Genomic DNA, 20597 nt, shown 5'->3' with positions numbered 1-20597 from the left:
GGTGTGGCCAGGCGTGTGCTGCCCCTTGGGCCTCAGCCGAGACACAGGTGTGGCTGTGGGCTGCCCCGTGGGTCTCAGCCGAGACACAGGTGTGGCCAGGTACAGGCTGCCCCGTGGGCCTCAGCCGAGACGCAGGTGTGGCCAGGTACAGGCTGCCCCATGGGCCTCAGCCGAGACGCAGGTGTGGCCAGGTGCAGGCTGCCCCGTGGGCCTCAGCCGAGACGCAGGTGTGGCCGGGCCGTCTGCTTTCCACTGTCCTTCTAGTCTCTATGCATTGGCTCCTGGCGGGGTCCACAGTCCCTGCCCGCTGACAGCCACCACTCCTTCCACAGAATGACTTCCACCGTGCCATCCTGCGGACACAGTCAGCCATGTTCAACCAGGTCCTCATCCTCTTCTGCACCCTGCTGTGCCTCGTTTTCACGGGGTGAGTGCCGGCCGTCAGTGTGAGCACCCCAGGACGTTGGGGAGGGCCCGAGAGGCAAGCAGGGCCGGGCGAGGGGATACAGATGCCTATGTCCAAGCTATCAGGGGACAGAAAAGGCCACAGTGCCTGGGCTGTGGGTGTCGGGCCACCAAGCTGGGACTGAGGTCAGGAGGCAGCTCCAAGCCCACGTCCCCAGTACACGAGCAGCCCTGCAGCCCGACTCCTCCAAGGACAGAGATACCCAGATCTGGCTTCCTGGTCTATGCCATGGACGTAGAGAAGGGGACTGGCCCCTAGGCCAGGTGGGGTCTCTTGGCTGAGGCCCAGCTGAAAGCAGGGTCTGGAGGCAGCCAGGGTAAAGGTGGGGGTGCCCAGAGCTGCGAGGGCCTCCAGCCCACCCAAGCATGCCCACTGTGCCCACCTGCCTGTGTCCCCATGGAGGGCTCCATGTTGCTGCTCTGCCTTGGGTCCCGGCGAGGCCTGGTCACCACTTCCCGTCCCCAGGCAGGGATGTCAGGCAAGCACTGTGCCCTGGGGGAGGGAGAGTGCCCTGCGTTTCCCGCCTCCCTTCCCCCACTGCCCCTCATGACAGACTGACAGACACAGAGCTGAGTGGGCAGATTGGGGCATCCATGAGGATAGCATCTGGGACCTGGTGGCAACCCCAGCCCTGCCCATTAGACCTCCCAGCCTCAGGCCTGGGCGCTTGTCTGGCTGTGCCGGGCAGAGGCCTGAGTGTGGTGGGTAAAGGGGCAAGGCTCTGAGATGGGGGTAGAGGGCCAGACCCCAGGCCCACCCCTGTGTCACCCAAGCCCACACTGATGACACAGCCCTGCATCCCCTGCTCCCAGAGAATTTTCCAGGGACCTAGGAGAGAGCCACCCGGCAGGCAGGGAGGCTCCAGGGAATTCGCCGTGAACAGAGGCCGCCATGCTGTGGCCAAGCTGCATCGTCAGCCAGCGTCAGGCAGGAGGTGGCTCCGGCAGAGCCTGGGGACAGATGGGCAGGGCTGAGGGCCTGATGCCACCCAGCTGTCAGGAGGGCGGGGCTCGCCTGGTGATGCACAGCTCAGTCTCCTGGGCAGTGAGGGTCCCGTGGGCAGGCAGGATCTCTGAGGGGCCACGGCCCCCCGGCTCCTGGGCCCCAGGCCGCCCCTCACTGCCAGGGGTTGCAGGACCTGCGGCATCCAGCACCTGGAGCGGGCAGGCGAAAACCTGTCCCTCCTGACCTCCTTCTACTTCTGCATCGTCACCTTCTCCACCGTGGGCTACGGTGACGTCACGCCCAAGATCTGGCCATCGCAGCTGCTGGTGGTCATCATGATCTGCGTGGCCCTCGTGGTGCTCCCACTGCAGGTGGGTCCTCTGGGCACCAGCCCTGGGTGGCACCAGCAAAGGGACAGGCGGGCGCCAGTAGAGGGAGGGTGCCACAGACTGTGGCACAGTGCGGGGGCCGCTCCCAGGAGGGGACAGTGAGGCCAGGCGGGTGGCGCCTGCTCCGTTGCACGCCCCCACTGAGGGTCTACGGCGGGTCCGGTGGTGCTCAGCATGGTGGGTAATGATGGAGTCCCATGAGCTCAGCATTGTGGGTAATGATGGAGTCCTATGAGCTCAGCATGGTGGGTAATGATGGAGTCCCATGAGCTCAGCATGGTGGGGAATGATGGAGTCCCATGAGCTCAGCATGGTGGGTAATGATGGAGTCCCATGAGCTGGCCTCTTCCTTCTGGGGAGATGGTGGATCTCCAGTGCCAGGGTGACCTGCCCCTCCCAGGCCCAGGCAGAGTGCAGGGAAGGGTCAAGGTGGACAGCCGGCCCATTTCCCATCCACAGCCAGGTGCAGCAGCAGCTGCCAGGCCCACAGGGGCACACCCCCCCGGCCACCCCAGTGGCTTCCCCGTCACCACTGCTGTGGCCCACTGCCCACTGAGCAGAGGAGGGGGCGGGGCAAGACCTCAGTGGGAAAGGTGGAGGCCTGGAGAGGGCAGCTGCCTCAGGGTGTGAAGTGCTTGGGCCTGGACTGCCTCTGACACCTCCTCCAGGCACCCCAGCCCACCCTGGAGGGACCCTGCTATTGGGGAGATGGGAGAGGGAGGGGACCCCTGTGGGTGGTGGAACATTTTCCAGGAGGCTGGGTAGGAGGAAGAGCCTGAGGAGGTGGCCAGGGCCTTCTGGGAGACAGACCCCCAGGTGGCTGCAGGATGCCGGGGAGACAGGGCAGTGCTCCTAGGGAGCCTCTGCCGACCCCAGGCTCAGCCCCAGCTCCCTCCCGCTAAACAGCAGTGGGCGTGGCACAGGTATGGGCCCAGGCCAGGCCTGGCTCTTCTCCTCACTATATCCAAGCCAAAGCTGTGGCACCAGCTGTACGGCCCCCAGCGTGGGCCATGTTCTCCACATCTGTGGCTTCCGTTCTCCTGAGTTCAGATGGGTCCGTGCGCGTCTTTCCACCTGGTTGTCGGCCACTCCACCGTCCAGTGCCACGAGTCCCGCTCCTGTGAGCTGCCCGCTCTTCTTTGGTCTTACCCCTGGTTCTCGCTGATGAGCAAGTCTCTGTGTTCTAGAAGAAGCCAGTTGTGTGTGGCTTTCCCGTTACTTCCTGCTCTGTGACCGCCCCTCTCACTTTGCTTACAGAATCGTCCATTCACGGATGGTCTTGATTTTTTTTTTTTAAATTAGAGATAGGGTCTCACTCTCATTTTGTTGCCCAGGCTGGCCTCGAACTCCTGGGCTCAAGCGATCCTCCCGCCTCAGCCCCAGAAATAGCTGGGATTACAGGCGGCTTGGCTTTGATTCACCAGTCTTTCCCTTATGGTTTCTGTTTTCCTGTCTTTACTGAAAAGATCATTCCCTCCCTCGATCATAAACCTGGCTTCCTATTTTCTTCTAAAAGTGTAAAGCTCGCCTCTCACCTGCAGGGTTTCACCCACCAGGAACTGCCATGTGGGGTGGGGTGGAGCTGGGTTCTCCCCTCTGACGCCTGCTCCCCCACACCCTGCATTCTGCTCCTTTCTCTGCGCATTTCATAACCGGGCAAGGGCGGGAGCGAGGGTGGGAGCGAGGCCAGGAGCACAGTGTGAGGTGCACTCCGTGCAGTGACACTGCCTCCCTCCTCGGCCCTCCTGCCCCAATCCGTAAATCTCACCTCAAATTCTTTACCTTAATTACTTCTGCAGAGACCCTTTTGCAAATGGGGACTCATCCTGAGGTGCAGGGGGACCTGCTTTCAGGGCCATCCTTGACCCTGCTACGGGCCCCCAGCCTCCGTCCCTGGTCCGCCCTGGCCCACACTTCACCACGTGGCCGGCACCTGCTGAGGCCGCTGCACCCAGATGCTCTGCAGAGGCGTTGACCCATCCAGTCTCTGAATTCCCCGCAAGCCCTTCCAGAGACGCATCCGAGAGGCCCCTGGCCCAGCCGAGGTCAGAGGAAGGGTCAGCAGGGCCAATGCGTCCCCCTTTCCCCTGTGGGCCCACGGCCCAGCCACATGCAGCTCCACCTTCAGGCTGCGTCCGGCTCCTCTCCCCACCCCACACACCCCAGAGCGAAGAGGAGCCCCAGCCCCAGCCACCCCCAGGGTCGCTTTCAAATAAAGCAGGAGCGAAGCACTCTCTCCCGTGCTTCTCACGAGACTGTGGCACCCACGGGTAAAAGGGCCAAATCGGGATGTGCAGCACGCCTGTTCCATGTCCCTCTGCTGCGTCCACAGCCTCCGGGCCGGGGCTGCCTTCCCATTCTGCTCCTGAAGCACCAGGGGAGCCCCCACCTCCCCTTATCTCTATTAAGAAGTAAGACAAGGCCAGGCGCAGGGCTCATGCCTGTAACCCCAGTACTTTGAAAGGCCAAGGCGGGAGGATTGCTTGAGCCCAGGAATTTGAGATCAGCTTCAGCAACGTAGAGAGACTCCCATCTCTACCAAAAAGTATGAAAATTAGCTGGGTGTGGCGGCATGCACCTGTAGTCCCAGCTACTTGGGAGGCTGAGGCAGGAGAATCGCCTGAGCCCTGAGGTCGAGGCTGTGGTGAGCTGTGATCTGGCCATCGCACTCTAGCCTATGCAACAGAGAGTGAGACCCTGTTTCAAAGAAAAATGAAAAGGGCCAGGCACAATGGGTCCTGCCTGTAATCCCAGCACTTTGGAGGGCCGAGGTGGGTAGATCACTTGAGATCCGGCGTTCAAGACCAGCCTGGGAAACATGGCAAAACCCCGTCTCTACCAAAAAATAGGAAAAATTAGCCAGGCATGATGGCACACAGCTGTAGTCCCAGCTCCTTGGGAGGCTGAGGTGGGAGGATCACTTAAGCCCAGGAGGCAGAGGTTACAGTGAGCCAAGATCACACCACTGCACTCCAGCCTGGGTGACAGAGCGAGATGCCATCTCAACGCCATCTTAAAACAAACAAGACAAGGTGACTCCAGGTGCACCAGGTCCTGCAGGCATCACACCTGCACTGCTCTTCAGGGAAATTCACGGAACAAATGCGCCATCGTCACGAGAACTGATTGCATCGATGGGTATGGCCATGGTGACAAGTGACCGACAGCTCAGCAGCCTGCACGCAGAGGTGTCACTGTAGCTCGAGCTCCGTGTCCACAGTGGGGTCCCTCAGATCAGCCACTGCCTGCCCGCCTTGTCTCCTTTCTCCCGTGTGGGGCAGGCAGAGCAGGCCCTGAGTGGGACGAGCTCTGAGCGTGGCAGGGAGGAAGGCGGGGGCAGGGCCTGGGGGGCTGGCGCACCCTCCCTCCCATCAGCCCTGCTGGGCCTGGTGCTCAAACCTGACCCAGGTGGGCCTGTGCTGTCCCTGGCAGGGCTGGGGATGATTGGGACAGTGATGCCACTGACCCCACCGTCTAAGCCGCTCCCTGCCTCCTCCGAATGACTGGAAAGACTGAGCCTCTCACTGGTGATGGTAAGGGCGGGCTGCAGTGCCCTTGCCCTTGGTCTCCACTGGGCTGAATGCACCAGTAAAAGCCCTTGAAGCAGAGTGATGACCCCGAGGCCCTCGCTCACGAGCGTCCTTCTGGAACACAGCAGCGCCGGCTGGGTCTCCTGGAAGTATCCTCCAGGCTCTTCGATCAGCAAGACAGACAGGCAGCTTAAACAGCAGATACGTATCCTCCGCCAGCCCTGGAGGACAGAATCGGAAGTGGAGGGGTTGGCAGGGCTGACCCTATCAGGCCGCTTTGGGGAAGATTGTCCCATGCCTCTCTCCAGCTTCTGGTGGAGCCGCAATCCCTGGGGCTTCTTCTGCAGTGGCTGTAGAAACCTCAGCCTCTGCCCCGTGTGCACTTGGCCTCTTCTCTGTACCTCTCACTGGATTTAGGGCCCACTCCAACCCAGGGTGACCTTATCTTAAATCATTACATCTGCAGAGACCTATTTCCAAATCAGATCACATGGCGAGGTTCTGGGCAGATAGGACTTTTAGGGTCACTACGGAGCTGCCGTCATTAGCTCCTTCATCCTCACGGCAGCCCTGGAGGGTTGCCGTGCCATGCAGCCATCTTGCAGGTGAGGAAGCTGAGGCTCAGAGTGGGGGACGTGAGCCCTGGGGTGTCTGACAGCAGAGCCCCCGCCAGCACCATCCGCGGGGAAGCCTCTGTTCCGGTCGCCCTGGAGTCTTGAGCACCTCCCAGCTGTGGAAACTGTTTTGTGTGGCAAGGCAGTGGAGCCTCGTCACCGGAACAAAGCAGGCGCTGGATAAGTGCAACGAGACGGTCCCATTTAGACCAGACGATAGCACATCAGCCGCGCGGCCCACAGTCCGTGGGAGCTCCTGCCATTGTTCATTTAACACGTGTTCAACAAGCCGGGCACCATGACTCAGCCTGTAATCCCAGCACTTCAGGACGACAAGGCAGGAGGATCGCTTGAGCCCAGGAGTTCAAGACCAGCCTGGGCAATGTAGTGAGACCCCATCTCTACAAAAAATAGAAATAAAACTAGCTGGGCATGGTGGTGACGCACCTATAATCCCAGCTACTCAGGAGGTTGAGGCAGGAGGATGGCTTGAGCCCGGGAAGTCAAGGCTGCAGTGAGCTGTGATTGCACCACTGCACTCCAGCCTGGGTGACAGAGTGAGACTCCGTCTCAAAAAAAAGAAAAAAAAAGCCAAAGACTTTCACCTAGAGGCCAGTGGGGCCGGTGCTGGGAGGCCCCGGTGGCCTCTGTTTTGGCTCTGTCCCCTTTGAGTCTCAACACCCAGAGCTTGCATCTGGGGAGCATGAGCCAGGGCAGGCGGCATCCTCAGACCAGCAGCCTCAAACCACCTGCCCCCCAGACATAGGCTCCTGACAGTGAGGCCTGCGAGTGCCTGGAAGACCAGGGTCTGAGGCCTGATTTGGCCACCCTTACCATCAAGAGAGTGATCCCCAATCCCACGGGCTGAGCCTCCCCACCCTCGGTTTACTCCACAGTCTCCAGCCGCCCCTCCTCCCTTGGTCCCCACACATCCTGCCAGCTGGGCCTGCGTCCTGCTCTGTGTCATCTGAGGCTATCAGCATCTACAGTTTCCATGTGGGAAAGGCCCCCCCTAATGTAGGTGTCACCCCCCGGCCGGCCCTGCCCCAGGCCCCCAACAGACAGTCGTGTGTCAGGGCCCAGGTTCTTCGCCGGGAGCCCTCGCTCCCCGGGCCTGGTCGCTGGTGCTTACCTGTTTCTCACCTGCAGTTCGAGGAGCTCGTCTACCTCTGGATGGAGCGGCAGAAGTCAGGGGGCAACTACAGCCGCCACCGTGCGCAGACGGAGAAGCACGTGGTCCTGTGTGTCAGCTCCCTCAAGATCGACCTTCTCATGGACTTCCTCAATGAGTTCTACGCCCACCCCCGGCTCCAGGTGAGGCCCCTGACCGTGGCCCAGCAGACGCCTCCCTCCCAGCGCCCAGAGACGCCATCCTCTCCCCAGGACTGCCTGGCAAGTCCCTGAGTCCTCTCAGCCTTGGTTTACCCCTTCAGTGAGGGCAGACGCCTCCCTCCCGGCACCCAGAGACGCCATCCTCTCCCCAGGACTGCCTGGCAAGTCCCTGAGTCCTCTCAGCCTTGGTTTACCCCTTCAGTGAGGGCAGACGCCTCCCTCCCGGCACCCAGAGACGCCATCCTCTCCCCAGGACTGCCTGGCAAGTCCCTGAGTCCTCTCAGCCTCGGTTTACCCCTTCAGTGAGGGCAGACGCCTCCCTCCCGGCGCCCAGAGACGCCATCCTCTCCCCAGGACTGCTTGGCAAGTCCCTGAGTCCTCTCAGCCTCGGTTTACCCCTTCAGTGAGGGCAGACGCCTCCCTCCCGGCGCCCAGAGACGCCATCCTCTCCCCAGGACTGCCTGGCAAGTCCCTGAGTCCTCTCAGCCTCGGTTTACCCCTTCAGTGAGGGCAGACGCCTCCCTCCCAGCGCCCAGAGACGCCATCCTCTCCCCAGGACTGCCTGGCAAGTCCCTGAGTCCTCTCAGCCTCGGTTTACCCCTTCAGTGAGGGCAGACGCCTCCCTCCCAGCGCCCAGAGATGCCATCCTCTCCCCAGGACTGCCTGGCAAGTCCCTGAGTCCTCTCAGCCTCAGTTTACCCCTTCAGTGAGGGTGGCAGCCCACAGTCAGGTGGAGGGGCCCTGCGGGGGCCCCTCTTTTCCCTCCCACCAGATGCAAGATCACAGTGAGCTCTAGGGCCCAGAGGTGGTGGGCACAAACACAGTCCTGAAGGCAGGGCCGCCCGGTCGGGGCAGGGGCTGGCTCAGAGTGTCTGACCCTCCGCCTGGCCGGCAGGACTATTACGTGGTCATCCTGTGCCCCACGGAGATGGATGTCCAGGTGCGCAGAGTCCTGCAGATCCCTCTGTGGTCCCAGCGGGTCATCTACCTCCAGGGCTCTGCACTCAAAGACCAGGACCTCATGCGAGCCAAGTGAGTGCTGGTGGGCGGAGGGGGTGGCGTGGGGGCACCTTCCTGAGTCAGGTCAGCTGCTCAGGGCTGAGGCATTGACCATCGCTCTCCTGGCCAATGAGAGCCATGAGAGCATTATAGACTATCCCCAGGGTGGACCATCTGGGATGAACCCTCCAGGGTGGACCATCTAGGTGGACTGTCCAGGGTGGATCATCCGGGGTGGACCATTTAGGGTGGATTGTCTGGGGTGGACCATTCAGGGTGGACCATTTAGGTGGACCATACAGGGTGGATCATCTGGAGTGAACTGTCAAGGGTGGACCATCCATGGTGGACCCTCTTGGGTGGACCGTCTGGGGTGGATCATCCGGGGTGGATCATCCAGGGTGGACTGTCTGGGGTGGACCCTCTGGGGTGGATTGTCTGGGGTAGACTGTCCGGGGCCTCTTGCAGTTTCTCCAGCTCAGGTCCCAGGCCCAGATGAGCAGGACCCTGCAGCCAGGCCCTTGTCCCTGCACCATACCCACTGTGGAGCAGCCCAGGCAAGCCCAACCCAGCTAAGTCTCCGTCTCCCTTTTGCAGGGTGAGGGGCAGCCTTTTGCGAGCTCCACCTTCCCCTGCTCCAAGTCTAGGGAAATCTTTGTCAAGTTCTAGGGAGCCTCAAAATAGAACAGGGGCGGGAGAGTCGGCTGCTGTGAGTCAAGGTGGGAGAACAGGGGCTGAAGGTAGAGTTCCTTTTAAAGACAAATTGACAGAGTGACAAGGTAACAAGAGTATATTATTACCTGGAACTTTCCAGAATGTGTTGGTGCACTTTCTGGGACACTCCCTGGAAAACCCTCCTGGTGACGTTTTCATTCCAGGAGCCTGAATGTGTCCTTAGTGGCATAGTGTGGGTGGTACTCCCAGGGTCTCTCCTCATCGCTCCCCCTCCCCCTGCCATGTCCAGAGCCCCAAGCTGGAACCCATTGCCTATGGAACGCCACCTCTTTTGTGATCTCGTCCCCAGCACACACAGGCGATGCACCTGCTTGGGCCCAGGGAGTGGGGAGAGGGCAAGGGCGTAGGCCATTCCCAGCCAGGCAGGGATGAGCCCAGGGCTGTGGGTACAGGGCCTGGGGCCCCTGCGGAGCAGACAGTGGTGCCAGTGATGTGGTGGGGTTCCCTGCCCTGGGGCAGAGGCGACAGTTTCTTAGCGTCTCAGCAGTGCTGGGTAGTTTCTGCAGCTGGGCTTTCAGGAGACCCAGGAGGCGCTGGAAGTGACCACCCAGGTTCCCAGACCACAGAGTAGCCAGGCCAGGGAGCGGACAGGGTCTCTGCCCCCAAACTCCCCCCTCCCTCCTGCACCCCAACCCAGCCCTGGGTGAATGTCTCATGGCAACATACAAGATGGGTACCCCGGAAGCCAGTGCCCAGGTCACTGGCACACACCTAGGTGGGGTCTCCACCGGGCCTGCTCCTGCCAACCCTGGACCCCTAGCCCCTGACGCCTGGGAGTATGGACAAATCCAGGCAGCCCCAGCCAGCAGAGCCCCCTCGCACAACCTCCTGATGCCCCTCCTACCTGGCCAACTTAGGGACAAGCTGGGGGGTTGCTTCAGAGAACAGGGCCTGGGGGAGGAAGGGCAGGCACTGCCCTAGGAAGCACCATGGGCTCCCACTCAGGGCCGTGGCCAGGAGAAGCTGTCAGCTGGTGTCTCCAGGACACACCATCCATAGCATCTGACCCCATGCCCCCACCCGCTGTCAGCCTGCACACGCTCGGGGGACAGGTGTGGCTCCTGACCCCTGCCCCCACCCGCTGTCAGCCTGCACACGCTCGGGGGACAGGTGTGGCTCCTGTGCCTTCTCGAGTGTCGGAGCTTGGAGTCTCCTAGGGTGTCCAGGAGTCCTGACCCGGCTCAGAGCCTGCCAGGGATGGGCCAGGGAGTCTGGAGAGGCCCAGGATGCCTGCGGGGGAGGGGGGTGCACAGGGATGCCTGCTGGTGGAGGGCACACAAGGATGCCCGCGGGGGGCACTGTGATGTGGGTTGGCGGGGGGGGCAGTATGGGGATGCCCACTGAGGGGGCACTGTGACTCCTGACCAGCAGAGAGTAGGGGCCTCCTCCCTCCCCGCCTTCCATCCAGCCGTCCTCTCAGTCTCTTTCTGTGCACCTGCTGCACCAGCCTCCTCCCAGGGGAGGTCCTCCCCACCTCACCTCCGCACCCCCGGCTGCACTGCCCACCTCCCCTGCTCCACCCACGCTCAGGCCCTGGTGCATTGCAGGATGGACAATGGGGAGGCCTGCTTCATCCTCAGCAGCAGGAACGAGGTGGACCGCACGGCTGCAGTGAGTGAGGCTGAGGCCCTGCCCGGGCGGGAGGGGCACCGTGGGGCCGGGGAGCGGGGGTCCCTGAGGGAAGAGACCTGCCCCAGGCTGCCGGTGCCGCCCAGCAGCCCACAGAGGCCAGCCCGTCTGCACTGACCAACCACCCACCCCGCCAGGACCACCAGACCATCCTGCGCGCCTGGGCCGTGAAGGACTTTGCCCCCAACTGCCCCCTCTACGTCCAGATCCTCAAACCCGAAAACAAGTTTCACGTCAAGTTTGCTGGTGCGTCTGGGGCACACGTGGGTGATGGTGCATCTGGGGCAGGGCGCGTGTGCACACGTGGGTGATGGTGCATCTGGGGCAGGGGGCGTGTGCATGTGTGTGACGGTGCGTCTGGGGCAGGACGCGTGTGCACACGTGGGTGACGGTGCGTCTGGGGCAGGATGCGTGTGCACACGTGGGTGTCGGTGCGTCTGGGGCAGGGCGCATGTGCACACGTGGGTGACGGTGCGTCTGGGGCAGGGCGCGTGTGCACACGTGGGTGACGGTGCGTCTGGGGCAGGGCACGTGTGCACATGTGTGTGTCGGTGCATCTGGGGCAGGGCGCGTGTGCATGCTGTTGGGTGATGGTGCGTCTGGGGCAGGGCGTGTGTGCACACGTGGGTGATGGTGTGTCTGGGGCAGGGCGCATGTGCACGCAGTTAGGCGAGCTGTGTGGGGCAGCGGGAGGGGCTGGCCCTGGAGCTCCTCACACAAGCACACCAGGAGGTGCTGGAGGGGACGGCAGACCCCCCATCCTCACCGCATCCGAGAAGGGACCTAGGGGGTCCAAACTCTTCAGATGAAGAGTCTTATGCTGGGACCCTGGGGTCGGTGAAGGCAGGGTCAGAGGTCAGGTGGGGGCAGGAGCACCGTCTGATGAGCACCTCTATGGGCAGGGACCATGCCGGGTGCCCGGGGGACGGGGGGCAGGCCCCATGCCAGGTGCCCAGGGGACAGGGGTCAGGGCCCACATGGAGTTCCCAAGGCACAGGGGCCAGGGCCTGCCCCGCCCTGGAACTTCTCGCTGAGCTGGGAGAGAAGCACAGGAGCGATGGAAGGTCCACCGAGGCTCAGACCAAGTAGGGGGTTGAGGTCCACAGACTCTCGGGGCAGAGATGCTGAAGCCGGACAGCAGACACGGGGGTGCCAGGCAAGGGTGCATCTGCACAGCACCTTCAGGAAGTGAGCAGGTACTGTGGGGGAGGAGAGAGCCGGCAGGGCGGCAGGTGGACCGGCCTCCCCCACCGCCCGCAGACCACGTGGTGTGTGAGGAGGAGTGCAAGTACGCCATGCTGGCGCTGAACTGCATCTGCCCGGCGACCTCCACCCTCATCACCCTGCTGGTGCACACGTCCCGCGGCCAGTGAGTGCCCCGTGCCCCGGGGGGGACCGACCTCCATGGCCGGGCCGGCACAGGAAGACAAGGCAGGGCCTGCATGGGGGCGGGGATGGGCTTCCCAGAGGAGGGGCACATGGGGGGCAAAAGTCCTGCACAGGGAGGGGATCCATGCCAGGGGAAGCAGAGGGGGCACCTGCAGACCCGGCCGGGGAGGAGGGGCAGCCATGGCCGAGGGTGACGCTCCCCTGGCCCTGCCTCGGCCCACAGGGAGGGACAGGAGTCTCCGGAGCAGTGGCAGCGCATGTACGGGCGCTGCTCCGGCAACGAGGTGTACCACATCCGCATGGGTGACAGCAAGTTCTTCCGCGAGTACGAGGGCAAGAGCTTCACCTACGCGGCCTTCCACGCCCACAAGAAGTAAGGCCGGGCTGCGTCCACAGGGCTGGCGCTCCAGGGCTGCTCCGTGCCCTCCCCACCCGCCCGGTCAGGCACAGGGGTGGCCCTGGGGCGGGGCTGCAGAGGGCTCGGGGGAGGGCATCAGGTCATCCTGCCCGGCGAGGGCAGCCGCAGGATTGGGCTCCGAGTCCACATAAAAACCTGCCACGCGGCTCCTCCCTGAGGCTTGTGGGCTGACCCCAGCTCTCTGGTCCCCAACACCTCTGGGACAGGAGGGTTCAGCCAAGGTCCCTGACCCCAAATGGCCCCCAGGAGGAAGACGCGGAGCTCCGGTGGGGACTCTGGTGATTTGCAGGAAGGGCAGGCAGGGAGCGGGACAGGGCGGGTGAGCGGCGGTGCCTGAAGCTGCCGGTGCCTGAAGCTGCCGGTGCCTCTGCCCAGGTACGGCGTGTGCCTCATCGGGCTGAAGCGGGAGGACAACAAGAGCATCCTGCTGAACCCGGGGCCCCGGCACATCCTGGCTGCCTCCGACACCTGCTTCTACATCAACATCACCAAGGAGGAGAACTCGGCCTTCATCTTCAAGCAGGAGGAAAAGCGGAAGAAGAGGGCCTTCTCGGGGCAGGGGCTGCACGAGGGTCCGGCCCGCCTGCCCGTGCACAGCATCATCGCCTCCATGGGTGAGCCGGGACAGGCACTCGGGACTCCCTGGGCCTGCTCCTTTGGCGGGAGACCAGGCGGGACAGGGGCAGGTGACCAGGCAGGACGGGAGACCAGGTGGGATGGGAGACCAGGCGGGATGGGAGACCAGGCAGGACGGGAGACCAGGTGGGACGGGAGACCGGGTGGGACAGGGGCAGGTGACCAGGTGGGACAGGAGACCAGGCGGGACAGGAGACCAGGCGGGACACCGGCAGGTGACCAGGTGGGATGGGAGACCAGGTGGGATGGGAGACCAGGCAGGACAGGGGGAGGTGACCAGGTGGGGCAGGAGACCAGGCGGGACAGGGGCAGGTGACCAGGTGGGACAGGAGACCAGGCAGGACAGGAGACCAGGCGGGACAGGGGCAGGTGACCAGGTGGGACAGGAGACCAGGTGGGATGGGAGACCAGGCGGGATGGGAGACCAGGCGGGATGGGAGACCAGGCGGGATGGGAGACCAGATGGGATGGGAGACCAGGTGGGACGGGAGACCAGGCGGGACGGGAGACCAGGCGGGACGGGAGACCAGGCAGGGCGGGAGACCAGGCAGGGCGGGAGACCAGGCGGGACAGGGCGGGAGACCAGACCGGGCAGGGCAGGAGACCAGGCCAGTGTGGCCCCCAGACCCAGTTCCTCTTGGCCCATGCCTCCAAGCTTGGACAGGTGGAGTCTCTCTGGGCCTGTTTTTGAATCTGTCAAACAGGTGTCCCCGCCTTCCTGTGGCCACCTTTGTGGGCATTGCTCACTGTGTCCAAGTGCCTGTCCAAGTGGGGCTGCCCACAGGACCGGTTGGCAGCTCAACCGGAGGCTCCTGGTGGTCCCATCAGCCCGGAGGGTCTGCTTCACGTGTGTCCCTCAGACAGTCAGGAGTCCTGACGTCTAATGGGGCCAGGAGTTGGCGGGATGAGGTCGCAGCGGCCGAGGGCTTTGGCCTCTTCTCGTGCCTTCAGGGATCCTCCCAGGGTGCCGCTTGCCAGACAGGGTCAGGCTGCCTCTGAGCAGGTGCAGGCCCATGGCCCCGAGGGCACCACCCATAGTGGTGTTGCCCCCTCCCCAGCCAGGCCTTCCTGGGGGACAGTTAGGGAGCAGGGCCAGGCCAGGAAGCCACTCAGGCCACAGACCTACAGCCGGGCCAGCACGTTGCCACCTCCGTACAGTGGCCCAGGCAGAGGCTGACCCTATGGGGCATGCCAGCACGCCCACCCTGGGGGGTTGTTACACGGTGGCTGCTGGGGCACCAGGTGGTTCAGTGCAGTGGGGCACAGTCTCCAAGACCCAGAGGGCCCTGGGGTTTGGAGACGTGCCGATGCGGAGCCCACCGCCTGCCAGACCCCGCAGGTTCCCGGCTGCCATCTACGGCAGCTCACTCGGGGGACCGGGCCTGGCCGCAGGGCACTGGGGAGGCAGGCTGCTGCTGCCTAGCCACACCACCACCTTCACCTGCGCAGTAGGCACTCTGCCCCCAGGTGGCTTCCAGGAAACCAGGGTGACTCGGGCAACCCTCACTGTATCCACAGAGGCCCTGGGCCATACCTAGAGGTCCACAACCCCCACCTGGCAGCCTGGGGTGGTGCAGGAGTGGCAGAGTCTGCTCCCGCAGGCACTGAGTCACCCGGCTGCTCCCCACCTGGCCCCGTCCACCAGGCAGCCTGACCAGCTGCACAGGCCCCTAAGGCTGAGACCCCCGAGCCCAGGATCAGCCAACCCTCTCCTCAGGCATCTGGTGCTGAGGCCACAGCAGCTGGCCTGGGTGGCACCGATAGGGCACTGGGGCCCCCTGGGTCTTCGCTCAACATCATCGCCACCCCAGAGGCCACTGTCCCTGTTGTATGGAGGGGGAAACCGAGGCATAGATTGAAGCTCCTCAGCTGGAGCACAGGAGCCAGGCCGTGACAGGGTCTCCAGAGCTGACTGTGTTCACCTGAGCTCTGGGAACTCGCCGCCCACGGAGGGTGGGAGTCGGGCTGTGGCCAAGCACAGGGCTCTCTTCCAGGGACAGTGGCCATGGACCTGCAGGGCACAGAGCACCGGCCTACGCAGAGCGGCGGGGGGGGCGGGGGCAGCAAGCTGGCACTGCCCACGGAGAACGGCTCGGGCAGCCGGCGGCCCAGCATCGCGCCCGTCCTGGAACTGGCCGACAGCTCAGCCCTGCTGCCCTGCGACCTGCTGAGCGACCAGTCGGAGGATGAGGTGACGCCGTCGGATGACGAGGGGCTCTCCGTGGTAGAGTGAGTGCTGCCTTGGAGACGGCTCCCAGTGTGGGGAGGAGCCGCCCATGAGTGCGGGGGATGGGTGTCGGAGCATCCTTGGTGGTCCCCCATGCTCTGAATTGCAGCTTCTGGACAGCTCCGTGGAAGTCCTTGTTTGACAAATGGAATCTTCAGGGGGCCCAACACAGACATCAGAGCCACATCACCCTCGTCCCCGGGGAGCACTTTTGAGGGTCACTGAGATGGGGTGTGCTGGGCTACACCCTTTCCAGTTGGGGCTGGGGGTGCAGAGCTAATTGGAGCGAGGCAGCTCACTGGCACAGGGGCTGTCAGGCACCAGGCAGCGCCACCCTCAGAGAGGGGCCCGTTCCCACCTACCTCACCAGCCCCATAGTGGCCCGGCCACTCTCTGAATCAGGATGGAGCCGGGCAGTGACCCCAGGCCATCCTCCTCCACCCAGTGCCCTAGGTCTCCCCCTTAGCACCACAGAGCACAGAGGGGCACAGCTCGCCTGACCAGGGGTGGGTGTCCTCTGAGCAGGCTCCCTGTGCAACCCCTCGGCAAGGCAGCGTCCCAGCCTGGAAACCACAGCCCGTCCTGAGCTGTTGTCCTGGCCTAGGTTTGGGGCCAAGTCCTCCTGCTTCAAATTATGAGACAGGAGGCCCCACTCTGTTCTCAGCAGCTTCTGCCTTTTGGCCTCAGCCAGGACAGACAAGTGCCCCAGCTGCAGGGCCCGAGGCCCATCCTCAGCGGGGCTGCCTCACTCTGTCCTGGCCTTTGCCTCTGGGGTGGGGTCAACACACTGTAATGACAGCCCAGCTGCTGGGCAACAGCCCTGAACCATTGTGTGTGTGTGTTGGGTGCTGCTGGGGACGGGGTGGTGGCCTGCTGGGGACAACAGCCTGGCTGGAAAAGTATGTGGGTAAGAGCCCAAGGCCAGAGTGCCTGCTCCACCAGCCGGGGGTGCTGGGGATGTCAGGGAGGCATGGCGGGCGGGCAGAGCCCTGTGGGTTTTGCATGTGGCTGCAAAGCCTGGTCTAGGCTGTGGTGGGAGGAGAAAGACCGAGTAGGGCATGGGGGTGGGTGTGCAAGGGGGGTGTGTTCGGTGTGTGTGTGTGGTGTATGTTGTGTGTGGTGTGTCCATATGTGTGATGTGTGTTGTGTGTCAACGTGTGTTTTTCACGTGTGGTGTGTGTTGTGTGATGTGTGTCTGGGTGTGTGTGGTATGTGTCCGTGTGTGATGTGTGTCTGAGTGGTATTGTGTGTGGTATGTGGTGTCTGTGTGTTGTGTGTGGTGTGTGTCCGTGTGTGGTGTGTGTGGTGTCTGTTGTGTGTGTGGTGTGGTGTGTGTGGTGTGTGTGTCTGTGTGCTGTGTGTTGTGTGTCTGGGTATGTTGTGTGTCCATGTGTGGTGCGTGTTGTGTCTGTGTGTGGTGTGTGTTGCGTATGTTGTGTGTCCGTGTGTGTGTGGTGTGTGTCTGTGTGTTGTGTGGTGTGTCTGTGGTGTGTCTGTGTGTATGTTGTGTGTCCGTGTGTGGTACGTGTTGTGTCTGTGTGGTGTGTGTTGCGTATGTTGTGTGTCTGTGTGTGGTGTGTGTCTGTGTAGTGTGTTGTGTGGTCTGTGTGGTGTGTCTGTGTGTTGTGTGTCCATGTGTGGTACATGTTGTGTCTGTGTGTTGTGTGTTGTGTATGTTGTGTGTCTATGTATGTGTTGTGTGTCTGGGTGTGTGGTGTGTGTGTGTTGTGCATGTTGTGTGTGTGGTATGTGTGTCCGTGCACATGGTGCACGTGTGCATACGCCTGCATGTGTTCATTTCTGTGTGCATGTGTTGTGTGTGTGTCTGGATGTGTCCATTTCCGTGTGCCTGTATGGGGCCATGTGTTATGCCGAGGGCTGACCACTGGGGGGTCCTGGGCTGACCAGGTGAGGGGTGAGCCCCACCGCCACCCCCTCCCACACCTGGGTGAGGGCAGCAGCAGTGAGGGCCCTACCCACCCCTCAGTCTCCTCCAGTCCCCCAAGGCCCTGATGGGGCTAAGTCCATGCCTCCCCAGCCCTGGCCTTGCAGCCGCTGCTGACCCGTCAGGCAGGCACAGGTCCTTAAGGTTCGGCACCTGCATGGGTGCCCTGGGCACTGCCCTGACTGCCCTGCAGGACACACTGGGTCCTGGGTGCCAAGGCTAGGCAGGCCCCATGACACGGTGACCACAGGCTCAGCTGGAGGAACGTTTGCTGATGCACAGGTGGTTAAGGGAAGAACGGGCCACCTTGGGCCAGCTGTGCGTGACCTCGAGCAACGTGGCTGTGGGTGGAGTGGGTGCCCTCGAGTCCCCCAGCCCGAGGGGGGCCCCAGAGCAGACCCAGCCACCTCTGTGCAGCTGTGCTGAGGGCTCCTGTCTCCTGCCCCAGGTATGTGAAGGGCTACCCTCCCAACTCGCCCTACATCGGCAGCTCCCCAACCCTGTGCCACCTCCTGCCTGTGAAAGCCCCCTTCTGCTGCCTGCGGCTGGACAAGGTAAGGCTGGCGGCTCTGCCGCACTCTGCACCCCCAGACGCCAGCACTGGGCCGTGCACACCTGCCCTGGTTTCTCTTTGGTCACTTTACATTTCGATACCATTGCAAACTTCTAGCACAGCTGCAAGAATTCTACAAGGGAGAGCCGCAGATCCTTCACCCAGATTCAGCAGACGGTCCCTTCCTGTCCTGTTTGGGCTCTCCCTCTCGCAGTGTCTATGTTAGAAGCACCTGTTTTCTGAACCATCTTGAGAACAGGTTGGAGCCACCACACCCCTTTCCCCTAATACATCTACATGCGTTCCCAAAGATCAAGAACCATCTCGTAACTACAGCTCATTAGGACAGGGACCCCGGCCCGGCATGGGTGTCTGATCCACAGTCCAAGTTCAGATTGGGCCGAGGGCCCTGAAGGCCTTCAGTGTCCTGCGTAGCAGTGTTTTCCCCACCAGGAGCCTGTCCCGGCTGCGTCTTAGCAACTCCTTTCTCGTTACTCTCCCTTAATCTGGAATGTTCCCTGGGGTCTCTTGACCTTAATATTTTTGCAGAGCAGGGACCAGTGACCTGGTGGCAGGTGGGTCTGCGATGTTTCTTGGTGGTGGGACTCTGCCTGCATGTGGGGCCAGCCCTCCCTGGAAACTCGGGGGTCAATTGTCAGGTCACTGGCGATGTTTACTTGGATCTCGTGGCAAGCTGGGGTCAGTAGGGTTTCCCCACTGTGAAAATGACTGTTTTCCTTCTGGAGTTAGCAGCTTCTCTGTGGGGGATGTGTTGAGATCAGGAAAGCAAACCACTCGACCCAGCGGCTTCAGCATCCCTCAGTGGGTTCTTTTTTGTTTATTTGTTGTTAGGTTTTTTTTAAGACAGGGTCCCACTCTGTCATCCAGGCTGGAGTGCAATGGTGGGATCATAGCTCACTACAGCCTCCACCTCCCAGGCTCAAGGGGTCCTCCCACCTCAGCCTCCCAAGTGGCTGGGAACACAGGCACGCACCACCACACCTGGCTAATTTTATTTATTTATTTATTTATTTATTGTAGTGATGGGGTCTCACTATGTTGCCCAGCCTAGTCTCGAACTCCTGGACTCAAGTGATCCTCCCACCTCGGCCTCCCAAAGTGCTGGGGTTACAGGCGTTGAGCCACTATGCCTGCCATCTGTGGATGGTTTCCAGTTCCGGAATCTCTCTCCAGCTGTGTGTTAGGGCTCGGCCACGGAGGGGACCTCCCCTTCCCCATGTGTGTGTGTGTCCTTCATGGACCACGGGCTCCCAGCATATTCTGTGGGTTGTAATCTGTGGCTGGTCATTGCAGTAGCATCATCCTTGACAGATCGTTATTGATTCTGATGCTCGGACCCCCTCAGTTCGCTGCGTGGGGTGGGGGCCTTCAAGCGGCTTCTGGGTGCTTCTGACACGACCCCCTCACCCTTTGAGCTCATCTGTGCTTTCCAACCGGAGATGTTCCAGCCACATCTTGGCCTTCCCCTGCTCCAGTCTGGAATGAACCACTTCTCCAAGGAACCCTGATTCCTTTTAGTGGAAAATGATGATTGGAAACCAAGACCTGGGCACGTGGCGTGCTCACTGCTGCTGGCATCCCTGCTCTGAGAAAACGTGTGTGCACACACACGACACGTATCTATGCCCACGCCTAGATCTCCAGCCACATGCCAAAACCACATGTTCACATGGACACCGCCCTTTCCACCCCTGACATGACTGCTCTGTGCCGCCTGTGGGTACAGCTATGGCATCTGGTGGTGCCTGTAGCTCCCCACAGGCGCGTGCAGGCCATGAAAGGGCTGTGGGCCGAGAGGCTGACGGCTGGGTGTTCACGGGGGATGTTTGGTGAGGGGTCTGGGAGGGCTCCAGTGGCCAGCAGGAACCACAGCCCTGACTGACTCCAGTATCTGCCCCCAGGGCTGCAAGCACAACAGCTATGAAGACGCCAAGGCCTACGGGTTCAAGAACAAGCTGATCATCGTCTCGGCAGAGACGGCCGGCAACGGGCTGTACAACTTCATCGTGCCACTGCGGGCCTACTACAGATCCCGCAAGGAGCTGAACCCCATTGTGCTGCTGCTGGACAACAAGTGAGGCTCCTGGGGCTCAACCCACCCCGCCCACCCGGGCCCTCAGACCTGCAGCCAGCAGCCTCCCCATCTGGGCCCACCCTTCACCTTTGCAGAGGGCATGGGAACATGGGGCCTCTGGCCTGGTCCTCTCAGCTTTCCTAAAAAGGGGGACTCTCCTTCCTGCTCCCAACTCCTCCTGCTCCCAGCTCATCCCCACTCCCACTCCTGCTCCCAGCTCCTTCCCACTCCCACTCCTGCTCCCAGCTCCTCCCCACTCCCACTCCTGCTCCCAGCTCCTCTGGCTCTCAGCTCCTCCCCACTCCCAGCTCCTCCCCATTCCCAGCTCCTCCGGCTTCTGGGTCCTCCCCACCCCCAGCTCCTCTGGCTCCTGGGTCCTCCCTGCTCCCTGTTCCCCCAGTTCCCAGCTCCACCCCACTCCCAGCTCCTCCCCACTCCCAGCTCCTCCGGCTCCCGGGTCCTCCCCACCCCCAGCTCCTCTGGCTCCTGGGTCCTCCCTGCTCCCTGTTCCCCCAGTTCCCAGCTCCACCCCACTCCCAGCTCCTCCCCACTCCCAGCTCCTCCGGCTCCCGGGTCCTCCCCACCCCCAGCTCCTCTGGCTCCTGGGTCCTCCCTGCTCCCTGTTCCCCCAGTTCCCAGCTCCTCCCCACTCCCAGCTCCTCCCCCCCAGCTCCTCCCCATCCCCAGCTCCTCCC

At 62.4% G+C, this 20597-nt stretch overlaps 1 protein-coding gene across 13 annotated transcripts in view; it reads left to right on the top strand.

The window, feature by feature from the left end:
* Positions 1-20597, top strand: part of KCNT1 (potassium sodium-activated channel subfamily T member 1) — a 96143-nt gene that overhangs the window by 57996 nt on the left and 17550 nt on the right. For 6 of the 13 annotated variants that reach the window (XM_034929463.4, XM_057298602.2, XM_034929472.4 and 3 more), the window contains 12 exons: positions 333-427; positions 1593-1782; positions 7094-7258; positions 8172-8308; positions 10558-10621; positions 10777-10885; positions 11900-12008; positions 12252-12401; positions 12822-13060; positions 15077-15311; positions 17703-17808; positions 19730-19902. In XM_034929463.4, coding sequence (XP_034785354.2) covers positions 333-427; positions 1593-1782; positions 7094-7258; positions 8172-8308; positions 10558-10621; positions 10777-10885; positions 11900-12008; positions 12252-12401; positions 12822-13060; positions 15077-15311; positions 17703-17808; positions 19730-19902 — 1772 coding nt within the window. The remainder of the gene's footprint in view (positions 1-332; positions 428-1592; positions 1783-7093; positions 7259-8171; positions 8309-10557; positions 10622-10776; positions 10886-11899; positions 12009-12251; positions 12402-12821; positions 13061-15076; positions 15312-17702; positions 17809-19729; positions 19903-20597) is intronic. The other 7 variants (XM_034929468.4, XM_034929465.4, XM_034929473.3 and 4 more) reach the window with 3 other exon arrangements.

The sequence above is a fragment of the Pan paniscus genome, chromosome 11 (assembly GCF_029289425.2).
Source record: "Pan paniscus chromosome 11, NHGRI_mPanPan1-v2.0_pri, whole genome shotgun sequence".
Classification (NCBI taxonomy): Eukaryota; Metazoa; Chordata; class Mammalia; order Primates; family Hominidae; genus Pan; species Pan paniscus.
Note: the sequence above shows the minus strand (reverse complement) of the source record. Positions and strands in the feature narration are given on the sequence as shown.